Genomic DNA, 21571 nt, shown 5'->3' on the forward strand with positions numbered 1-21571 from the left:
GGACCAGAAACACCACGATTTGTGGCGTTGTGCAGTGCAGGCAAAGCGGATGGGATTCATGCGAATCCCATACCAACTTTGAGGAAAAGATCGCTGTGCGGACACGCTTCAATTTGCAAAGCCGTTGCGGTTTTGCAAATCGCAGCATGTCAATTATTTCTACAGAAATGCCGCCGGCTTTCCATTAGATATAATGTTAAGAGAAAGTCCGCAGAGGAAAACTCGGTGACTTTCTCTTAAAAGCGGAAATGCAAATGCGTTCACGCCGTGGTTCTTCCCGCAGCGCTTTAGTGCTGCGGATACGGCCCATGGGGCCTTAGCCTAAGGGCTGTTTCACATAGGTGTATCTATGCTGGAAAACAAGATCTCTGTGATGGCCCTATTTCGCAGCATGACTGCGGCTCATCTGACCTGAGTTCACAGCATCAATGATTTATGATGTTGAGTTCCACAATGATCACAGTTCTCCTGTCTTGTCCTGTGCTGTAAATATGGGGCAGTAAAGCTATGGTCATTGTAGAACTCAACTATAATGATGTGGGCTCAGTTTAGACGATATGGACATGTGCCATGGGCATAACAACTAGGGAAATAGAAATAGCAGCTACTATGAGGCCCATTTCCACTAGAGCGTAGTTAGTGATAGGTAGAGATGAAAGAAGTTAAAAAAAAACTTGCAGTTGTAATTGCAGCGAAAGAAAACTACAAAGCATTGCTATAGGGGGCTGAATACTTTTGCAAGTCACACTTTTCAGATGTTTATTTGACTAAAATTTTGAAAACCTTGTATCATTTACATTCCACTTTACAATTATCTGCTACTATGTGTTGGTCTATTACTGAAAATAAATAATAAAATGCAATAAAATACATAGATTCCCAGTACATCATATGGGATTTTAAACAGTACTATTAGGAAGTACAGCACGTCCTGCAAAAAATATGCCCTTATATGGCTCTGTGAATGGAAAAATAAAAACAGCTATGGCTTTTGGAAGGAAAGGAGTAAAAAAAAAAAAATAAAAAAAAAAAATGGTTGTGACTGGGAGGGGTTGTATATAGAGCAACCTTAACCAGACAGTACAGCTGCCAGATAAAACACTCAGCACATCTAGGTATTGTAAGGTAATCAGGCATATACAGTACATAGGTGACAGCAAGGGAGCACTATGGTAAACATAGTGATGACACAGGAAAGCAAGCTTAGAATTTTGAACTTTGGTGCCAAAACCCTTACATCTCTTTTGACATGTTTAGAGTGGAATCTCAGAAAGTGCAATAATGAATTTACTGCTGTATTTTTATGGTGTAGTGATGTTTTGAGCTCACCTACCCTTACTGTGAACAGAATATCAAGGAAATGTAATTGCTGATCTAAAAATCCATTTACTGTATTTTCCCGCTTTATAAAGTGTCTTGCAGACGACCATATGAATGAGAGGGGCAGCACATGGATGACATTCTTGTGTCACCCCGTGCTGTTCATTCGCACCTGCTGGTTAGCACATGGTCGTGTGTAACCAGCTTTGGATTCGCTTTTTCTCCATTCAAAGTGGGGGTGGGGGAGTCAGTGCATCTTATAAAGCAAAAATCAAGCCATCAATATTGCACTCTTCAGATTAATCATAATAAACAGTGTAAGGCCTCATTCACATCTGCGTTGATATTCCTTCCGGAGGAGTCCGCATGAGGACACCCCCCTTCCTTCACGGAATACCAAACGCAACTGCAAGCAGTGTGCCAGTGAAAGCACACGCACCCCTAGACTATAATGGGGTCTGTGTGCTTGCCGGCAGATCTCCGCAGAGATCATGCGGACAGGAAAGTAGTTCACAATCTTCTTTCCTGCCTGCATGATTCGTGCAGGCAGCGTGCAACTGCACAGTGCTTGCAGTTGCGTTCGGGGGGTCTCCGTACGGACTCCCCGAACACAGATGTGAACAAAGGGTAACCCACCTCTCCTGAGCTCTAGCGCTGATCCTCCAATCTCTCTGAAGAGACCCCAGAGTATAATAATGGTTCGTGGGTGGCAACAGTGACTTTTACTTTCTAAGACACACTGACTTTTTCTCCCCACTTTGAATGGGGGGGGGGGGGAGGGAGTCTATACCACTTCCCTCCAACCTGGAAAGCGTTATTGGGAAGTGCAAATAAACACTCAAAAACTAAATCTATAAAACCTGTGCCGTGGGCCTAGATGTAAACTTCGCAATTTGCTTGCAGCGGAGTCGCTGCGGGAAAAATTACAGCGTTGTACAGTGCAAGCAAAGGGGATGGGATTCATGCGAACCCCATGCCCACTTTGCGGAAAAAAAACGCAGTGCGGACACACTGCTATTTGCAAAGCCGTTGCAAGATGGCGCCACACTGAGTGGCAGCCTCGATACAGAGCTCCAAGCTGAGAGCAACCTTTATCTTCCTTTTTCACTCTTTTTGTCTGTATCTTCAAGAATCCTCTACTCAAGCAACCTAGCACTATGAATTAGCAACTATAAATCGAATGGAAGACCCTGTAGAGTATTTTTTTCCCTTTTGTTTCTATTGTTAAAGCATGGACAAGACTCAAGACCTGATTCAGTTGGAGTTTTCCTGTTTGCACATGTGCCTGTTACCATCCCCCCAGGAGCTAAGGACAGCATGGACACCATGCGACATGGAGGAGAAACCTACATGGAAGTGTGGACTTCTTTCAAGGAGATGATTTTTGGAGTCTATTGCTGATGTGTGAAGATACATACAGTCGACTGGTATTTCTTTCTTTTACTGTGGACACGTGGGACGCTGTTACAGCCTGGGAACCTACCATCACCCACCTACCCCCATAAGCTTATGGAAGCTTGGCAAGAGAGCAGCACCCTGTCTACCTGGATGGCTTCAGACTTCTTTGGGCAGTAGAAGACAGTGGTAAGAAGAAAGGAGGAGGGCTTATGATGGACATTTGGGGCATTTTTTTGTGGTTAATGGACAATAGTGCTGATGCAAGATACTGAACTATCAGCTGTGAACAGGAGATCTCACTACCTACCAAAGAACTACCACGTTATCATGATAGCTACTAGAGATGAGCGAGTACTGTTCGGATCAGCCGATCTGAACAGCACGCTCCATAGAAATGAATGGATGCACCTGGTACTTCCACTTTGACGGCGGCCGGCTGCTTAACCCCCTGCGTGCCGGCTACGTCCATTCATTTCTATGCGAGCGTGCTGTTCGGATCGGCTGATCCGAACAGTACTCGCTCATCTCTAATAGCTACCCATTTCCCCCACCTCTGCCTGTTATATCTACATGCTGTGACCCCTCCTCATGTCCTCCAACCACGGTCGGGCTGTATTATTAACTTCACTCCACACAGAGAGCTAAATGATCCTGCAGTGTCTGTGTTTCTTTCTTTTTAGGATTCCTAGGATTTCTCTATTTGCCATGAGCTTGTATGTGTTTTTTTTCTCTCTTGTTATATACTACTGTACCATCTATGAAACTGTATCACTGAAATTTCCCCATTGTGGGACTATTAAAAGGATTATCTTATGTCAATTATACCTACGGAAACGCCGGCGGGCTTTCCTGTAGATATAATGTTAAGAGAAAGTCTGCAGAGGAAAACTGAACTCTCTCTTAAAAGTGCTGCAGAAACTGCAATGCGTTCATGCAGCGGTTCGTTCCGCAGCGCTTTAGCGCTGAGATTACAGCCATGGGGCCTTAGCCTTAAAAATTCACTTACTGTAGAATTCCCAAATGCATTTGTTAGATGTTTGTTCCATGCCTCAATCTTTAACATATTTATAAAGTTTCAATTATGTCCTTCCCTTTCTTTCCTCTAACCCATACAGATTAAAGGGGTATTGCCATAACTCTTGTTCTGCAGCCTGAAGGCTCTGTACTTTCTTCACTTCCTGGATTTCTCGCACATTGGTGGGTGGGGTTTCACTTGCTCTATCTGCTATGATCCACAGTATACACTGATGTGAAAACTGAAGTAGCAGAGCTGGATTTGAGTCAGCTTGCATTATATACAGAGGTAATGGACTCCTTATCTCAGCCCTTATCAGCCAAATTCAATTAAACTGGCTACTAAGTGGAAAAGCTGAAGATAGACAGCACAGTAATCCCAGAGCTCTCACCTTCCCCCTCCCCTATATGAGGAGCTCAGTTGCTTGTCAGCCCCTCCCTCGCCCCCTGAGAGCAGGCAGCTACATCACTTGACAAATGAGCAGATAATCCCAAGGGCCAGTGTCAACAATGAAGTGAATAAATTAAGTTAGCGGCCAAACAAAGCAGTTTTGATAAAGCAATGTATTTAGGAAAAGTCTTATACCCACATAAACTAGCAGTATGGATAGGATCCTTGTTATGGGACAACCCCTTTAAGTTCTATAAACTTCTCTTGGTGTTTTATGCTGCTGAGCCTCCACCATTTTGTAGCCTGCTTTTGCAGCCTATTTTATCTATGTCTGTCTGTCAGAATGCTAGTGGTAATATATCATGATATAATTTCCTTACTGAGGTAGTATCATGGATATCAACCCGTCCATGTTAAGATACCAGGGAACTTTAATTAGTATGGTGCCTAAATCAGGGTACACCCCAGTGTCAGATGCATCTTATAGTAAGATATTGGCAGCTGAGAAATACAGTGGACACGTTGGATATTATGCCCGATCATTGTACATTAGGAAGCAAATAGGGCAAAAGTTTTGCAGACACTTTCCTTATTGCTATAAACATCTACCCTTGTTGTTCCAACCATGTAAGTGTATGGAATAGCTGAGAGTGTCATCTACAGGCTGACTTAGAAAATGCAAGTCTAAAATAGGTATTAAAAAAAAAAATTGAATCAATGAGATCAAACAACATCCCTTTATTAGTTCCAACATAATATTACACAGTTTGGGACTCAATAAAAGAACAGTGCTTTATTTTTTCCCCAAATAAAGGTAATAGGTTAACATCTTTGTATTTCTGGATGGCTGTGTACAATCAAGTAGCATTGATGATAAAACATTTGGATGGATAATCTGTGGGAAGAAAAAATAATTTTAGGGTTATTTTACCACAGACCAATGCAATAACAAAACTTATCAAGTGCAATACTCTTCTGTATCAACCACTACCACATGCTCCCTCATATAGGGACATACAGGCAACTCCACATGATCTGACAGCCACAACAACCCTAAAGACCCCAGGACAGAACACAATGTGAGTTAATGGTGCCCATCAGATGCTAGTGAAAAATCTCCCATATACAGAAGGTCAAGCTTATGCTATAAACAGATACTGGAAGAGCAAATATCAGGTTCTTAATTTAATTTTTTTTTTGTCCTCATTCTTAAATTTTTGAATATAAAAATAAACATTGTAGTCATAACTGATAGACATTTAGGGCTAGTTCACACGGGGGCAAAGAGGTGGATTTTGCCTCATTACAATAGTGGTCTATGTAGACCGATAGCTTTTCTTTTTTCTGCTAGCAGTTTTTCGCCACTAGCAGAAAAAAGCAGCAACATGACCTTTCAGGCGTTTTCCGCCTGAAGAAAGCAATAGATGTGAATGGGAAGCTAAAAACGCTTGTTTTTTTGGCAAAAAACCATATTGCGGTTTTTGCAAAAACCCACACAGAAAAAAACGTGACGCATTTTGTAGCCCACTCACTTTACGGGAGGGGAAAACTGCCTGGTGTTTTTTGAAGCAGTTTTTACAAAAAAACACTCCAAAAAGCGCAGCAAGGTCCAAAAAACACTTCCTAATTAGGAAGTGTTTTTTCAGTACCAAAATAAGCCACACGTAATTTACGTATGAACTAGCCCTTAGATCTGAAAAGTCAGTTGTGAAGGTTGATCCAGGGCTCAAGCACGGTATAACATTTCAGCTACAACCAAGCAGAAATGACTTAAAGGGATCCTATCATACAGTTCTTAGTAACACGTTGGAATAGCCGGAATATAAGGCTATTCTTCTCCTACCTTTCATTGTCTTCCCCGCGCTGCCGTTCCACAGGAAGCCCGGTTTTGTCGGTATGCAAATCAGTTCTCTCGCAGCACTGGGGGCGTCCCCAATGCTGCCAAAGAACTCTCCAGCGCCGCCTCCATCTTAATCAGGAACGTCATCTTCATCCTCTTCTTCCGGCACAGGTCTCAGACTTCTAGGCCTCAGGCAGAGCAGACTGTGCATGCCCACAGGCCATGAGAAAATGGCTGCTTACAATACAATACAGTGCACTGGCATCCAGTCTCACATTCCGCTCCGGATTAGGTCCAAATGATTGGGCCTAGTCAGGAGGGAGTGTCTTCAGGCGGATGTCGTGAGGCGAATCCGCCTCAAAGAATAAGCATGTCGCTTCTATTTTCCAGGAGCTGGAACAAACGGCTCCCAGAAAAAAAATAATTGACCGGCTCCTATTGATTTCAATGGGAGCCGACTTTTTGGTCAGGATTGTGAGGTGGATATGGCCTAAAATCCTGACCAAAAAACCCTGTGTGAACTTGCCCTTATAGTAACTGGCACAGATAGCCATGAAGGCATCATATTCAGAAATCCACCTGGAATAAGCAATTCACTTCTGGGCATCAGTTTATAGAAATAATGTTCTAGAGTTGGAAAAGGTGCAATGGAGGGCCACAAAATTGATGAGGGGCATGGAGAGATTAAAGCTAAGGCCCCACATAGTGAAGCACAGCAAAAAACTGGTGGAAATGCATAGCATATTTTTTCACTGTGATTTTGCAGCGTTTTCCCCTGCAGACTTTCTGCCCCTATTAAAACTATATGGAAGATACCAGCGTTTCTGTAGGTATAATTGACATGATGCGTTTTTGAAAACACAGCTTTTCCGCTGCAGATTTTTTTCTGCAATGTGTGGAAAGGATTAGACAGAAACCCATTCAACTTTGTACATACCGTAAAATGCTGTGTTTGCCACAGACACCACACTGCTTTTGTGCAATATGGGTCCCCAGTCTAAATTAAATCTGTTTAGTGTGGAAAAGAGGTATTAAGGGGGAGACAGGATAAACTTGTATAAATGGCCTATTCAAAAAAAAATAATAAAAAAATAAGGGGAAAAGATGTTTCATGAGAAATACCCTAAAAAGACAAGGGGTCACTCCCTCTGGAGGTAAGACAAACAAAACAACAAAGTTTAGTCTCCAGAGGTGGCAAGACTTTTTCACTGTAAGGACTGTAAGTCTGTGATATAGCCTACCCAAGTAGCTGGTCACCGCAGCAACAGCTTTAACCCCTTCCCGCCGATGGCATTTTTTGATTTTCTTTTTTCGTTTTTGACTCCCCTCCTTCTAAACCCCATAACTTTTTTATTTCTCCGCTCCCAGAGTCATATGAGGTCTTAATTTTTGCGGGACAATTTTTTCTTCATGATGCCACCAGTAATTATTCTATATAATGTACTGGGAAGCAGGAAAAAAAAATTCAGAATGGGGTGGATTTGAAGAAAAAATGCATTTCTGCGACTTTCTTACAGGCTTTGGTTTTACGGCGTTCACTGTGCAGCCAAAATGACATGTCCCCTGTATTCTGTGTTTCGGTACGGTTCCAGGGATACCAAATTTATATGGTTTTATTTACATTTTGACCCCTAAAAAAAATTCCAAAACGGTGTTAAAAATTTTTTTTTCTAAAAGTCGCCATATTCCGACGGCCGTAACTTTTTTATACATAGGTGTACGGGGATGCATAGGGTGTCTTTTTTTGCGGGGCCGGGTGTACTTTTTAGTTCTACCATTTTCGGGAAATGTTATTGCTTTGATCACTTTTTATTCAAATTTTTAGCAGAATTAAAACAGTGAAAAAACGGCGGTTTGGCACTTTTGACTATTTTTCCTGCTACGGCGTTTACCGAACAGGAAAAATATTTGTATAGATTTGTAGAGCGGGCGATTTCGGACGCGGGGATACCTAACATGTATATGTTTCACAGTTTTTAACTACTTTTATATCTGTTCTAGGGAAAGGGGGGTGATTTGAACTTTTAATACTTTTTATATTTTTTTTTACTTTTTTTTAATTTTTTTTTTGCATTTATTAGACCCCCTAGGGGTGTTGAACCCCAGGGGGTCTGATCACTAATGCAATGCATTACAATGCTAATGCATTGCAAAAAAGCATCATCTCTTTTGCAGGCTGTATACACCAGCCTGCAAAAGAGAATTTGCAGACTGGCTGGGAGCCCTTAACAAGGCTCCCGGCTGTCATGGCAACGGGGGGGGGGGGGGGGTCGGCCCTGGAGCATGCTCCAGGAGCCGGCGATCCCTGCCAAAATGGCGGCGCCCATGCGCCGCCGGGAAGATGGCGCCTCCGGCGCCTTTGACAGCAGCGCCGGAGGGGTTAATGCCTCCGATCGGTCCGGGGACCGATCGGAGGCATTAGAGCCGGTTGTCTACTGCTTGAAGCAGTAGACACCCGGCAGCTATGACGGCCGCCCGGCTCCCGGGCGGTCGCCATAGTTACAGACCCGACACGCGCCGTACTATTACGGCGCATGTCGGGAAGGGGTTAAAAAAGACTTTCTAGAAAATAGCACTGAGGCTTGTGGAATTGTATAGAATACTTATTTCCTCCAGTCTTACCCCTTGTTCACATCTGCGTTTGTATTCAGTTCGGGGGAGTCTGCAAGCCTGCATGGGGACCCCCCCCCGAAAGGAATACCAAACACATTTGCAAGCGGTGTGCAGTAAACGTACACGGACCCCATAGACTATAATGGGGTCCATGTGTTTGCTGCGAGATCTCCACAGGGAACATGCGGACAGCGTGCGGCAAGCAAACGGACCCCATTATAGTCTATGGGGTCCGTGTGCGTTTACTGCACAGCGCTTGCAAATGTGTTCGGTAGTCCATTCAAGGGTTCCCCATGCGGACTCCCCGAACAGATTACCAAAGGCAGATGCGAACAAGGGGTTACCCTTTCCCATCTTCTAGGTAACTATGTATTTGAGAGACCATGCCAGTCTGCTCCTCGTGAGAAACGCCTTCTCAGAAAGGGCCTTTATTAAGTAGAGTGTACACTTTATTTCTAAATTTTAAAAATAAAGTTATTGATGTTTTGAGGGAAAGGTAACTTCAAAAACAATTCTGAAAATTTACAAGATTAATTGTGGTACAACTTACCTTTTCATGCTTTATCCAAGCCCAGCTCTTCTGGGGTGGAAATACCAAGCTCATCTAAAGTTGGTCTGAGTTCCTGAATGACATAGGGGTAAATTTCCTTATGAGGTCCAGCCTTATCCTAAGGGGGAGGAAAAAAGACAGACAAGTCATAAAGCCATGTTTACCTAAAGTTTCGAGAGTTTCATTCCCGATAACAGTCTGCTAAACTTGCTGTAATAGGACCTTTAAACCAGGAACATTTTATCCCCTCCTGCAAGACAGTCAGGTATGCTTTAAGACCGTCTAGTCTTTTTGCACTAACACTACATTACTTCCAGAGATACAGGTTGAAAGAAAAAAAAAAAAAAAGTTGGGATTGGCATATTTATATCCTGGATATTATACAGCTGCATATAAATATCCTAATCCCAACGAGTACCATCTTTGGAAATAATTTAGATTGCACTTTGACTTTAAAGGGAGTCCATCATTAGATTTAGGCAAATTTGCCTAAGGACATGTTGGAATAGCCTTCATATCCTCTGGCCGATACACGCCCTCCATGTGCAGATATATACTTCGCTGCATAGGAAGTTGAAATTCTCACTACTGTGCATGTGCAGGATTTGAATGCACTGTAGTAAAGTGCTGCTGCTAACGCAGCAAAGAATAAGAAGAGAAGGATCTCTTCCCATGAAGGGGCAGGGTGTCATTCAGCGGAGGCCAGATACTGTAGGACTGTGCTGTACTCGGAGCACAGGGGAACGCCTCCTGTGCTCTGTGCACAGAATTAGCATGCAAGAATAAAGTCTGTATTTCAAAAACAGCGTCGGATAAAACCTAAAGTTAGGGATAGAATAGATTTTCTAAAGGCTATTCCAACATGTTGTTAGGACAATTTGCCTCTCTCTAATAATAGACTCCCTTTACAGTCTCATGAATGAAGAGAATCTTCTCTTTCATGACAGGTTTGTATGTTTTATAACAACTGTTTGAAGGGACCCTCTCCTATCTTCATTTTCTCTACATGTTACACAGCCCCATACTCCATACACAGTAACAGGCAGGCAATCTCAATACAGAAGAAAGGAGAAGAGTGAGGAAAAAATAAATAAATAAATAAAAAAATTGTAAAGCATATTACAATTTTTTTTTTTTATGACAAAAATACTGCCAGAAAACAAGAATGGTCTGAAAGTTTAGTTACACATCAAACAGCAGACAGTCTGACCAATCTGGCTCTGTATAAATAATATTTTAATGTTATTTTACGGTTGCTATAATTTTCACTATTTAAATTTATGTAGTTTATTTTTCACTTAGGTTTTTTTCGACTAAGTAATTTTTCATGTTTCTAGCCATATTCCATGACCCATAACATTTTTATGCTTGAAGCATTGTTGTTGCAGGAAGATTTATTGGAACAATGTAGGGGTACATAAAAACAAAACCTAATTATGACCTTTTTTTTTTTGAACGATGAAACAAACAGAAAGCACTGATTCCGGCATCTGAATCTTAGGATTGATGCCATTTATCACATAGTGTAAGCAATGTACTAATTTTATACTCCACAGTGAAACTGTAACACCAAGTAGGAATAGCCTTGGAATGATGGAAATCAAAGGATTGATAGAAATGTTGTTAATGATACGCTGCAGAGATACTTCGGAAAACTGACAGTAGCACTAGTTTCACGACCAAAGGTGAACTGTTAGTGTAACATATGAAGACTAAAGGATTCTGGTTACTGTGTACAGCCATAGAAGTGCAGGGCACAATGAGAGAAAGCCAAAGTGTTACTGTGACCCCTTCACCTCACACGGTATGTACAACATAAAGCCACAAGACATGGAGCGATTTCACTCACCTTCACTGCTTCCAAAATGCGAACAGTACTTGCAAAGTCATTTAACCGTCTGCAAGCACGCAAGGCAGCATCAAGGATTTTTGGTTCTGGAACTAAATCATACCCGATGAGCGTGTTCACACCTGGATGAAAAAGAAGAAATACAGTTACAGTATCAGTAAGATAAAGCCATGATGGCAAAACAGATTTTCCCAACCTTTTACTTACATTTTGCACCCCAATTTGCCCTGATGCCATGGACTATGTGAAGTCAGTTACTGATTTTAGTATTTATCTTGGTCATACTCTTAATAAAATGTTAACTTCACTATCATTAATGACAAAAACATATGACCTTAGCCTGCCTATAAATGAGGCTTCTTTACCTCCACCATCTTAAACTAATTCAGAAACTGTCAACGACACCAACTGATAGAAACTAATCGTATAAGTCAGACGAAAGGTCTCTTGACAGCAGTCCTACTCATAGTAGATAGATATCCATCTGGTTACATTGGAATGAAACCACATATATCGTGTTCAACATTTGGATGTATAAGGGGGCGTTCACACTACTGTCATTGTCCGACAGGTAGTGTCCGCTGCTAATGTCTGTTCAAAATCTAGCACGGACATTAGCATTGGACACTAGCTGTGTTTGTGACATTTTTCATTAATTTAAATGGACATCGGGTGCGTTCTTTTACAGTCCGTGTCTGTCCTTAACTGTCTGTTCCCAAAGATGTCCGACTTTTCAAGTCGGACAGTGAAGGACAGACACGGACAGTAAAAGAACGCACCAGATCGCCATTTAAATGAATGAAAAATGTCACGGACACAGCTAGTGTCTGCTGCTAATGTCCGTGCAAGATTTTGGACAGACATTAGCAGCGGACACTACCTGTCGGACAATGACGGTAGTGTGAACGCTCCCTAACATATACCACTGATGAAACCATTATTATTTTACATCAATTAGAGTCACTATTGATATAATTGAACAACTTTACTCAAACATGTATTTTATTTTTAACCACTTCAATACCGGGCCAATTTCTAGTTCAGGACCAGACACGTTTCTATTTTTTTTTATACGTGCGGTTTTGAGGGTTATAACATTTTTATCATTTGCGTTATTTAACTACCGTATATACTCGAGTATTAGACGACTTTTTCAGCACAGTTTTCATGCTGATAAAGCTCTCCTCTGTTTATACATGAGTCAGGGTCCACAGAGCACAGAAAACTGGAAGGACCTGGAAGAGGGAGGTCCTTTAGTGCTACTGTTCTGTGATTGGCTTGTCAATAGGTCACATGACTGGGATATCATCAAAGGTCCTGTAGCCACTGGTATGTAACATCTGCAGATAAGGTTGAGTCTAAATCCTAGTAGCTCCGCCCACACCAGAGTCCGATCACATGGTCATGACGTCATCAGAGGTCCTTTAGCCCACTAGGATTTAGCATCTACCCTGCAGATGAGTGGTCAGGATTCATTGTGTCTTATGGAAGATGTCTGTTGTATGGAGGAGAGGAAGCTACAGTAAAGTGACACACACAGGACTTTCCTTTAGTTACTCTGCCTATTAATGTCAGGCATTTGGGGTTATTAATTTAGTTTCAGTAACCCCTGTGTGCCTCACATTAATAACAGTTAACCCTAACATGTCCCTCATATTAACCCCTGTGTGCCCCATATAAGGGTTACTAATATGTGAGACACATGGGGGTACTAATGAAGGACCTTAATTATGAAGATACCTAATTATTACCTCCATATGTCCCACATATCAGTAACTCTTACGTGAGGCACACAGGGGGTTAATGTGAGGGACATGATGGGGCTAAGTGGTATTTACTATGAGGCACATGGAGTTACTGAGCTGCAATGCACATTACCAGACTTTCTGCAATGGTGGATCCCCCCCCCCCCCCTCGGCTTATACTCGAGTCAATAAGTTTTCCCAGTTTTTTTGTGGTAAAATTAGGGGCTTCGGCTTATATTCGGGTCGGCTTATACTCGAGTATATATGGTTATTTCTGCATTTTTTTCTTAATTTTTTTTGCAACATAGCGCTTATTTAAGTTTTTACTTTTGCATATTTTATTATTTTTATATCCAGGAAAATATAAACAAAAGAGAAGGGAAAACGTGCGTTTTCCACTTCATTTTTTAAAAAATTTAATAGCATAAAGTCCTACTTAAAAAAAAACAAAAAAAAAAACAACTTTATAAAATAGTTCTTCCTCTCTTTTACAATAACTTATTTTGTACGGTCTCATTGGGGCTAGAACCTGTAATAAAAGTGTGTTACTGGCATATTTAGTTTATTTTATTTAACTTTTTCTTTATTTATTCTTTTACTAGGTCTTCCCATAAGGTCATTATAGACCTTGAGGGATATCAGACCAGTTGCAGGAGGAATACAGCCTCCTGCCAATAACTAACGAGCTGATCTGGATCCTGTAGGACCTAGTAGTTCTAACAGGCTAATCCCAGCAGATCAAGTGACTGCTGAATCAGAGGGAAGCCGTGAAAGGGAAGGCAGGGCTGGTAATCGATTCTGACGCCAGAATAGGGCCAAAATGTGCCTGCCGCGACTGTAGTGGCTTCAGACAGTTGCGGCTACCCGCTCCGGAGTAGGCCCAAACATGTCGCTCACGGAAAAAAGTAAGCTAGTGGTCTACAGTGACCTTTATTGTGAGGGGGCAGATTATGATGTGGATTCAGCGCCAAAATCCGACCCCTCTTGCCCCATGTGAACAAGCCTTAAGTCCTTGTAGAACAACAGACAACAGCGCACCCCCATAGACTATAATGGGGTCCATTCTTATACTGAAACCACCATTTTCTATGGTGGAGTCTCTGAAACAGCTGTGAACTTTGCCTCCGAAACACAGCACCACAGGAGGCAGAAGAAGAAAAACTGGGGAACTGGAGGCAGATGTAGGGGACAGTTAAACTGAAGGGGGCAATTAAACTGGGGACAGATCGAGGAGTGGAAATTAAACTGGGGGGGCAGATGGAGGGTGATATTAAACTGTGAGCCCCTGGAGGAGGACATTAAACTGTGGGGGGTAGCTGGAGGGGGACATGACTGCGTCTAGTTGCCCCCAGATTAAATGTCTCCCTCCAACTATCCCCACTGTTCAATGCCACCTTCCAGCTGCCCCAGTTTAATGTCCGATTTCCGTCAGTTTAAACCAGTGCACAATGACAGGAACTTAATATTGTGGGGAAATTGGAGGGGAACATTATAATGTGAGGGCATAATGTTAGGGTGACTGTAGGAGCATTATACTGTGAGGAGGCATATGGAAAAATAGATGATAATGGATGGAGTCAACAGAAGTGAGTGTGCCAAATTTGCCAAAGCACAACCATTTCAATTTCTTATGTGGCTCCATGGGAAAATTAATTGCCCACCTATAATATAAGAAAAGTTGAGAACAACAGTATAATCAGGATTGTAACTCTTTACTAACCCATTACAACGCCACTGCTTTTACAGATGGAACACCCATCGGATCATTTACCTTTTCGCAGTTCCCAGGCATCAATATCTGGCTTGTTGAAATAAGTCACCCAACGGGCATCAAATTCTTCATCCGACTCATGTTTGGCATGAGAATAGCAACGAGCAGCAACTGCAACTGTAAGACAATATACAGGATCAGTACATGAAAATAAAACAGTTCCCCAAAAAAATAAAAAATGTCCCCAACCATAAGACTGTGTCTGACACTACATTTTTGTAAAGACACATGGGGCTAAGAATCTATAGTGTAAAACCTATTAACTCCTTAAAGACCAAGCCAATTTATTGTTTTTGGCAAATCTGTACTAATTTATTGTAGAGTATAGTAAAATCTATTCACTTCTATTACAAGTAGCCTACAGCAGCATGTAATAGATCTAATGTAATGACAACCAGGAGCTTTCAATAGGCTCCCAGCTGTTATGGTAACCAACTGGAAAAAATGGCAGGTCCCATGGAGTCTGCGCACTTTAGATGCCACGGTTGCATTTAACTTCAGCATCTAAAGAGTTATCAGTTGCGATTGGTGTTGGAACCAATCACCGTTGTTAGCGGCGTGGGCTGGTTGGCTCTCCACACAGACCCTAAAAACCAATGATGCACAAACGACAGTTGCAACAATCTGCCACAACTATTTTTTTGATGTAAGTCACCAACACAAGTGATGTAAAAGATTAATACACCTCCCTCATAGACGAATGAGGTCATAGCAGAGGGAATGACAGATAAGAGCAACAGACAGAGGGGTTGTCAGCCCCAAACTGATTTCTCATACTCATGGTCGATTCACGGTATGCAATGTATAGGGGTCAGACACCTGGGCACTGCACAGATCAGCTGTTTTGGCAGAATCCACTCCCAGATGTGTAGCAGATTAGTCAGTGTAAATGTACCCTAATAGGACTGGTGCAGCAGCCCCATACACTGCATTGCAGTTGGACCCCCACCCATGGATAGGTCAACAGTATGAAACCTCCCTACTTTCTGTTATCTGTTCTGTTTACGTCCAGTGAATAACAATTAGTAAATGATATGATACACACAGGTGCACAGCTCGTTACTAGTCACATGTCTGATTACTGTACTGTGAGTGTAACGAGCTGTGCACCAATGTGTTCATCACATGACCATGGACTGATTTTTATAAGCAGAATGGATGACAGCAAGCAGAGATCTAGAAAACTGTGAGGAATTGATACAGAGTATTGGAAAATTGTACAACTTTTTATTGTAAAATAGCATTTGTCTTCATATTTGCCTGAGACTGGTTAAACCCTTTAATTAGATTATGCAATGTTGTATAATTAGTTGCATAGATTGACTTCCTATGACAGTAAATATGTAACAATCACTACTTAATGAATTAGAGGGGCTTTGCTGCTTTTGACAGACTATGGCTGTCAGCCATTTATGATGGAGTCAGAGCAGGGTCACGCTGTGGTTTGTATTACCAACACCACAGGCTTCTGTACAAATGGTCAAAATGGAAATATAAAAGGTATTCTAATATAACGCCATTAAAAACAATAGTCCACTGAGGTCATGGGGTCAGCGAATGATATCTATAACTAACACGTACATTTCTAGCAAGTGTAATAACTATTACATAAGAATTCTGTTCAGTAGTCAAAGAAAACCAAATGTATAGGGGGGAATGATCAAATTTAAGGTGGATTCAGCAATTAGTTCTACTTTTTATTGTGCTACATATCCATTTTATGTGAGTGCCTGCAATCCACAAGACTGCGTACAACTACATTTATTGCTCTTGACTGCAGTTCAATAGTTACAAATCTTTAGTGTTTCCAGGAGTTACAGTGTAGACCAGGCCTCAATCTGTGCTGTAGCAAGGTCAGTGGTTTCATACATTGGATCAGGGTTTAAAATGGTGTTGGAATTCCGTTTTTTAATTACTGACCAGCACCCAATCGTTAATGTGATCGTGACAGTCAGCAGAAGTCAGATCCCAATGCATTACAGTGCAATGGGCAGCACGACCTAAGCAATCTTAATGTTGCAGAGCCACAAGTTACCTTGTAGGTCAAATGTCAACTCAATAAGGAAAATTGGAATAAAAAAAAAAAGCTTTGGCACCAGACGACGAACTCTTTGTTTGCCTCAGCTAGACTTTAATATTATCAGACTCCATATCAGGATTCATTGAAAAGCTGATCACACTTTGTGCACACTGAAGACAGTAGATTTTATTTAAGCAACAGAGACATATAAAGTGAGTTTACCACTAAAACACACCAAAGTCCCTTAAAGGCAAGGTGATTAATCCGGCTGTCTCCTCACTGTATTCACTTGTACACACTAGTCAATGTGACCTTGCTTCCGGGATGTACAGCCCCATCAGCTGCTCTCGTGAGCTCACGTCCCACTATTGGAAGATACCGTAAACTGGTTTGTGCTGCATTTCACAGTGTAGATAGCCACAGATGTGTAGATACAAGTGAGATATTAGTGACTTACTAGAAGTACACAACTACACTCTCTCATCTAATGAATATACACACTCTGAACCCATCACAGATTACACCCATTCACTGATCACAAATGGCTGCATCTGATCTGGTCGGTGGAGATTTTAGAATTGTAGGTATTAGATCAGAGATGACAAATGGCACCTTGCAATCACAAATGCAGTAACGATCACATATAGGAGTTGTGCACATACACAACAGAGCATGGCACTGCCAATGACAGGGCATCAGGAAATGAATGGGCACATTACTATGGTAGGTGCAGCCCACAGACCCGGCCTCTGCAGCATTGCAGAAGACATCGCAGGGTGAGGGCTATAGCTGTCCGGCTCCTCCTCATGATCGCCTGCAGGCCCTAAGCTGAGCCTATGCCGGGTCATGACAAGGGCACAAGCAGACGAGCGGGGTCAGCGGGTACACACTCATCTCTGCGGGACACTACACCGCACACAGCCCTTACACCACAGCACGGAGAGTCGGCTATGGCCGGAGAGTCACCATTCATGTACCTGCTAGCTCACACGTCAAGGACACAATGGCGAACCATTGGTAAGCTCACCTTGGGAGCAGGCTGGCTGAGGCTGCAGGCGGCAGCGAGGGAGGCTGCGAAGGCCAGAAGACACGCAGCGCCGCAGAGTAGCACCCAACATGGCGTAGCTGAGCAGTGTGTAAGGTGACCGAAGAAGTGGCGGCGGTTCCCAACCGGAAGAAAGAAGCACGCGCACACTCCACGCTCACGCTCAGTCAGGGGCCGGCACAGGCTGTACGGACACACAAGGGTAAAAGGGGGCGTGGTCTCCGACGTTAGCATACCATAGAGCTGTAAGGTTACAGTAACAGCATACAAGCGCCACCTGCCGACGAGTCATCCTTGTGTACGTTGCCGCTATCTCGTTGCTGTGGAAGCTTGCTGCCCTTATATAGACTGCACAAAGACAGAGCACATGTTGTATGTCTGGCTGGAGTGAGCCGCGTACTAGGTTTTCTTGTTTCTGCCACAATACAGCAAAATGTGAACATGGTGCTTTGAAATCTGACTTTTTTAGTCGAGTAGGCCTGTCCCATATAGTTGGACACATTGCAACATTCTCTGCTATGGACATATTGGTTTTAGCAGGGCACTGCTTATCAGTGTGTGATTTTTTTGGGTCCTGGCTTGTAGTAGGGTGGGGTCTGTCATTATATAAATTTCATGCACTGTTATTGTTCCCCATCAGGGATACTGAACCCTATAACACTGAACACGACGGATTTGGAAGAAATTTGTCACATAGATAGATTGTGACCTCTATTAAAATATAGGCTACTTTTTATCCCTATAAATGACATGGCTTCATGACTGTTATGAATTTTTGTTCACATACTATATTATACTGTGGTATTAGTGTAGCATGTCTCCACATTAGACGCGTCTCCACATCGCGAAAACGCGCAAAAATGATTAGCCGCGTCTCCACATAATGTGTACCGTAGTGCAGTGTGTCTCCACATTCTCCACATCTTCCAGAAGAACCAGTGAAATCTGCCTAGTGATGACCTTTGACCCTGAACTATACATCAGCTGAGGTAAATGAAAAAAGGTGGGAAATTTGAATTACAGTGCATAGCTTACACTATCTTTACTGCCCTGAGTGAACCTGAGGAGAAAATGTATATTTTATTAATTTACCACACATTTTGATGTTTGATGCATGGTCGTAGAAAGTACAATAGAGGTCGTTTGTTACATGGTAATTTTGTGCCACCAGCACGTCAGAATTATGGAAATAGAATTGCTGGGCCTTGGATCTTTGGCATTGCTTGGAAGCGACCGGATGGAGTGCAAGAATTGAAGATGTTTCACGTCCTACGACGAAATGAGCCGACGCTTCGGGCCATTGTTCAGCGTCTAGAGATGAGCGAACACTGTTCGGATCAGCCGATCCGAACAGCACGCTCCCATAGAAATGAATGGAAGCACCTGTGACGCCGGTAAAGTCAGCGTCACAGGTGCTTCCATTCATTTCTATGGGAGCGTGCTGTTCGGATCGGCTGATCCGAACAGTGTTCGCTCATCTCTATCAGCATCACATCGCTCCTGGATTGGAAATTTGGTCGGACGATTGGGCAGCTTATGCAAATATTCCAAATTGGCTTTGTTTTTGGTACACTCATAGTACTGTAAATCATCAACAAAATTTTGTAAACCCTTTCGCCAGCGTCAACACCCAGAGAATCGAGGCAAATTGGGGTCATGTCAAAACGGAAATTCTGCGGAAGATGCATGGTACTTTGCCGAATTTGTTGCTAGGACATTTGGCTGAATACTGGTGGAGACTGCAGTATCAAGAGACTCCGTTTCGCAACATCATTGCTGAAATCGCTCGTCAGTTCCCTTTACTATGAGTTTTTGGAATGTGGAGACATGCTACACTAGAGCAAAAACGTGTGGAGACATGCTACACTAATACCTTACACTGCTCTTATCTCTGCTTCTGAGAAAGCCAGGGCTATCTCTCTATGTATAAACACATGCTCACCCTCAGTGTACACACATTTGCATATTATTTGATCTGCTCCAGGCACTGCTGAAAAACTGACATAGGCAAACACCTTTAATCCAAATTGGCAGTTTGCCAATTTTCAACATGCCTGGAAAAAGAAAATTTAATTTGTCGCAAAGACAGCTATGAAGAAGCCAGAAATCACAGAGGTCTCCTCAATCAGAGCTGAGGGGGATCATCGTCGCCAACAACGCACTCATTATATGGTGTCCCAGCGAGCTGCTGAGATACCGGAACAACCACGAGCACAGCTCGAGCAATGAGTTCATCGGCAGGCCAGCTTAAGAGCTGCCAAAATGCCAGAGCATGCGGATCATCAACACGCTCGTTATATGGCGTCTCAGTGAGCTGCTGAGATACCACAACAATCATGGGCACAGCGCGAGGAACGAGTTCAGCAGCAGGCCAGCTTGACAGCTGTCGAAACGCCGGAGCAGGCGGATCATCAACAGCACGCTTATTATGTGGCGTCCCAGGGAGCTTGTGAGATGCCGGAACAATCACAGGCATGGTGTGAGGAACAAGCACAGCATGAGAGCTGCCGAAATGCCGGAGCAGGCAAACCATCGATGGCAGCAATTTGCTGAATGTGAGCAGATCATCGGCACCAATAACCCTCAGACGAAATTGCGGGCAGAGGCTAATATATATATATATATATATATATATATATTGTTGGGAAGGTAGCTCAGTAGAAGCAGTGGTGCAGACCCAACCAGACAGGGACACAAATCTTACAGCAAAGAACGGATTTATTAAAAAAATAACGATAAAAAAAACCCAGCAAAATAAAATACAGCCTTAACTTCAGGCAAAATAAAACCTGCTCATCTTGCGCACTAACTAAACAGTATATACTAACTGTACATGTGACTTACTACCAGCCACACAAATCAACACTGTACCATAACACAAAGCTCTCAGTACCAGGACAGTCCCAGGAACTTCCTGTTGTTCCCAGGATCTGCTCTGAAGTGCAGGCTCTGCAGCCTTTTATGGCCCAGTAACGAGCCTGGGACCTACACCTGGGGCTGAGGCCTACTCAAGACCCACACTGGACCACACATAAGTTAGAAATCTGGGGGAGATATACCAGGACTCCAGCACTCTGCCTGACAACTTCTCACTATATATTTTTTAATGTAAAATACTCTGATTTTCAGAAAGTTACTCATACCACCCAAATACATTAATAAATATTATCTACTATATCTGCTTTTATATGGACATCATCTAACTGTCCTTTAATTTATTTTGGATGTTAGAAGGCTAACAAGTGTAACTATGATTTCCAATTCCCCTCCCCGCTCACACAGCACAGCGCGATAGGCGCTGCTGGGCAGAAGGACGTTCCTGACAGAGTGTCAGGAACGCCCTTCTGGCTGTAAAGCGCTACGGTACCAGGACCGATAGCGCTTTACCCAGGGCACAGATCAGGAAAGCCGATAGTGCGCTGAATTCAGCGCACTGTCAGCTTTCCAGCAGTATATAGAACTGCCTGTGCCCAATCTGATGAAAGGTCCTCTTTAAATGAACCCTGGAATCTAGAAGATCTCAGTGTGCAAGTGCAAGGCTTAGTGGAGGATGCACCTAATTTATAAAGACGCCTGCACCTCTCCAGCAGCAGATATGAAGGCTGGCGTGAAATACACCACTCTTCATATATCTCCTCCATACTTCCTTTTCTTCATGCCTCAGATTGACTGCTTGTGATTCAGGTCTGTGCTCATATTGGTTATTTGTCTTTTTACCCTTCTTTTTGGACTTTTCATTTTGGATTTGTCATCTACAGTTTTATTATATTATGCATGTTTAATTTTTTTTGGGTTGCCTTTAATGTTGTCATTTTATTTACCTGTTTGTTGTACTTTTGATATTATTTAATAAATATCTTTGAAACTAAAACCATCAAATACATGATCACCATTACAGATTTACAACAGTGACTGCACCAACATAAAACTGTATCATACCACAAGATGTAAGAGCCATGATATATTGTGACACATAACGTACATTTAAAGGGAACCATTTTTCTGTAATACAAAA

General features: G+C 42.6%; 1 protein-coding gene across 1 annotated transcript; it reads right to left on the bottom strand.

Annotated features, from left to right (window-relative positions):
* Window positions 1-4846: 4846 nt before the first annotated feature.
* Window positions 4847-17765, bottom strand: COX5A (cytochrome c oxidase subunit 5A). The gene is made up of 5 exons (XM_075273743.1): window positions 17539-17765; window positions 14492-14608; window positions 10976-11097; window positions 9127-9244; window positions 4847-5018 (listed from the first exon to the last, which is right to left on the bottom strand). Exons 1-4 carry the CDS (start codon window positions 17627-17629, stop codon window positions 9131-9133), a joined length of 444 nt encoding a protein of 147 aa, XP_075129844.1. The 5' UTR covers window positions 17630-17765; the 3' UTR covers window positions 4847-5018; window positions 9127-9130.
* Window positions 17766-21571: the final 3806 nt, after the last annotated feature.

Source organism: Leptodactylus fuscus, chromosome 5 (genome assembly GCF_031893055.1).
Source record: "Leptodactylus fuscus isolate aLepFus1 chromosome 5, aLepFus1.hap2, whole genome shotgun sequence".
In the NCBI taxonomy this organism is placed as follows: domain Eukaryota; kingdom Metazoa; phylum Chordata; class Amphibia; order Anura; family Leptodactylidae; genus Leptodactylus; species Leptodactylus fuscus.

Bases quoted from the DNA above. Each gene is read 5' to 3' on its own strand.
- COX5A (XM_075273743.1), bottom strand. From the start codon at position 17,629: ATGTTGGGTGCTACTCTGCGGCGCTGCGTGTCTTCTGGCCTTCGCAGC. The intron at 11,098-14,491 runs GTAAATGATCCG...TTTTTCATCCAG, and splicing joins TGCCTGGGAACTGCGAAAAG to GTGTGAACACGCTCATCGGG. The intron at 9,245-10,975 runs GTGAGTGAAATC...CCTCCCCCTTAG, and splicing joins GCATTTTGGAAGCAGTGAAG to GATAAGGCTGGACCTCATAA.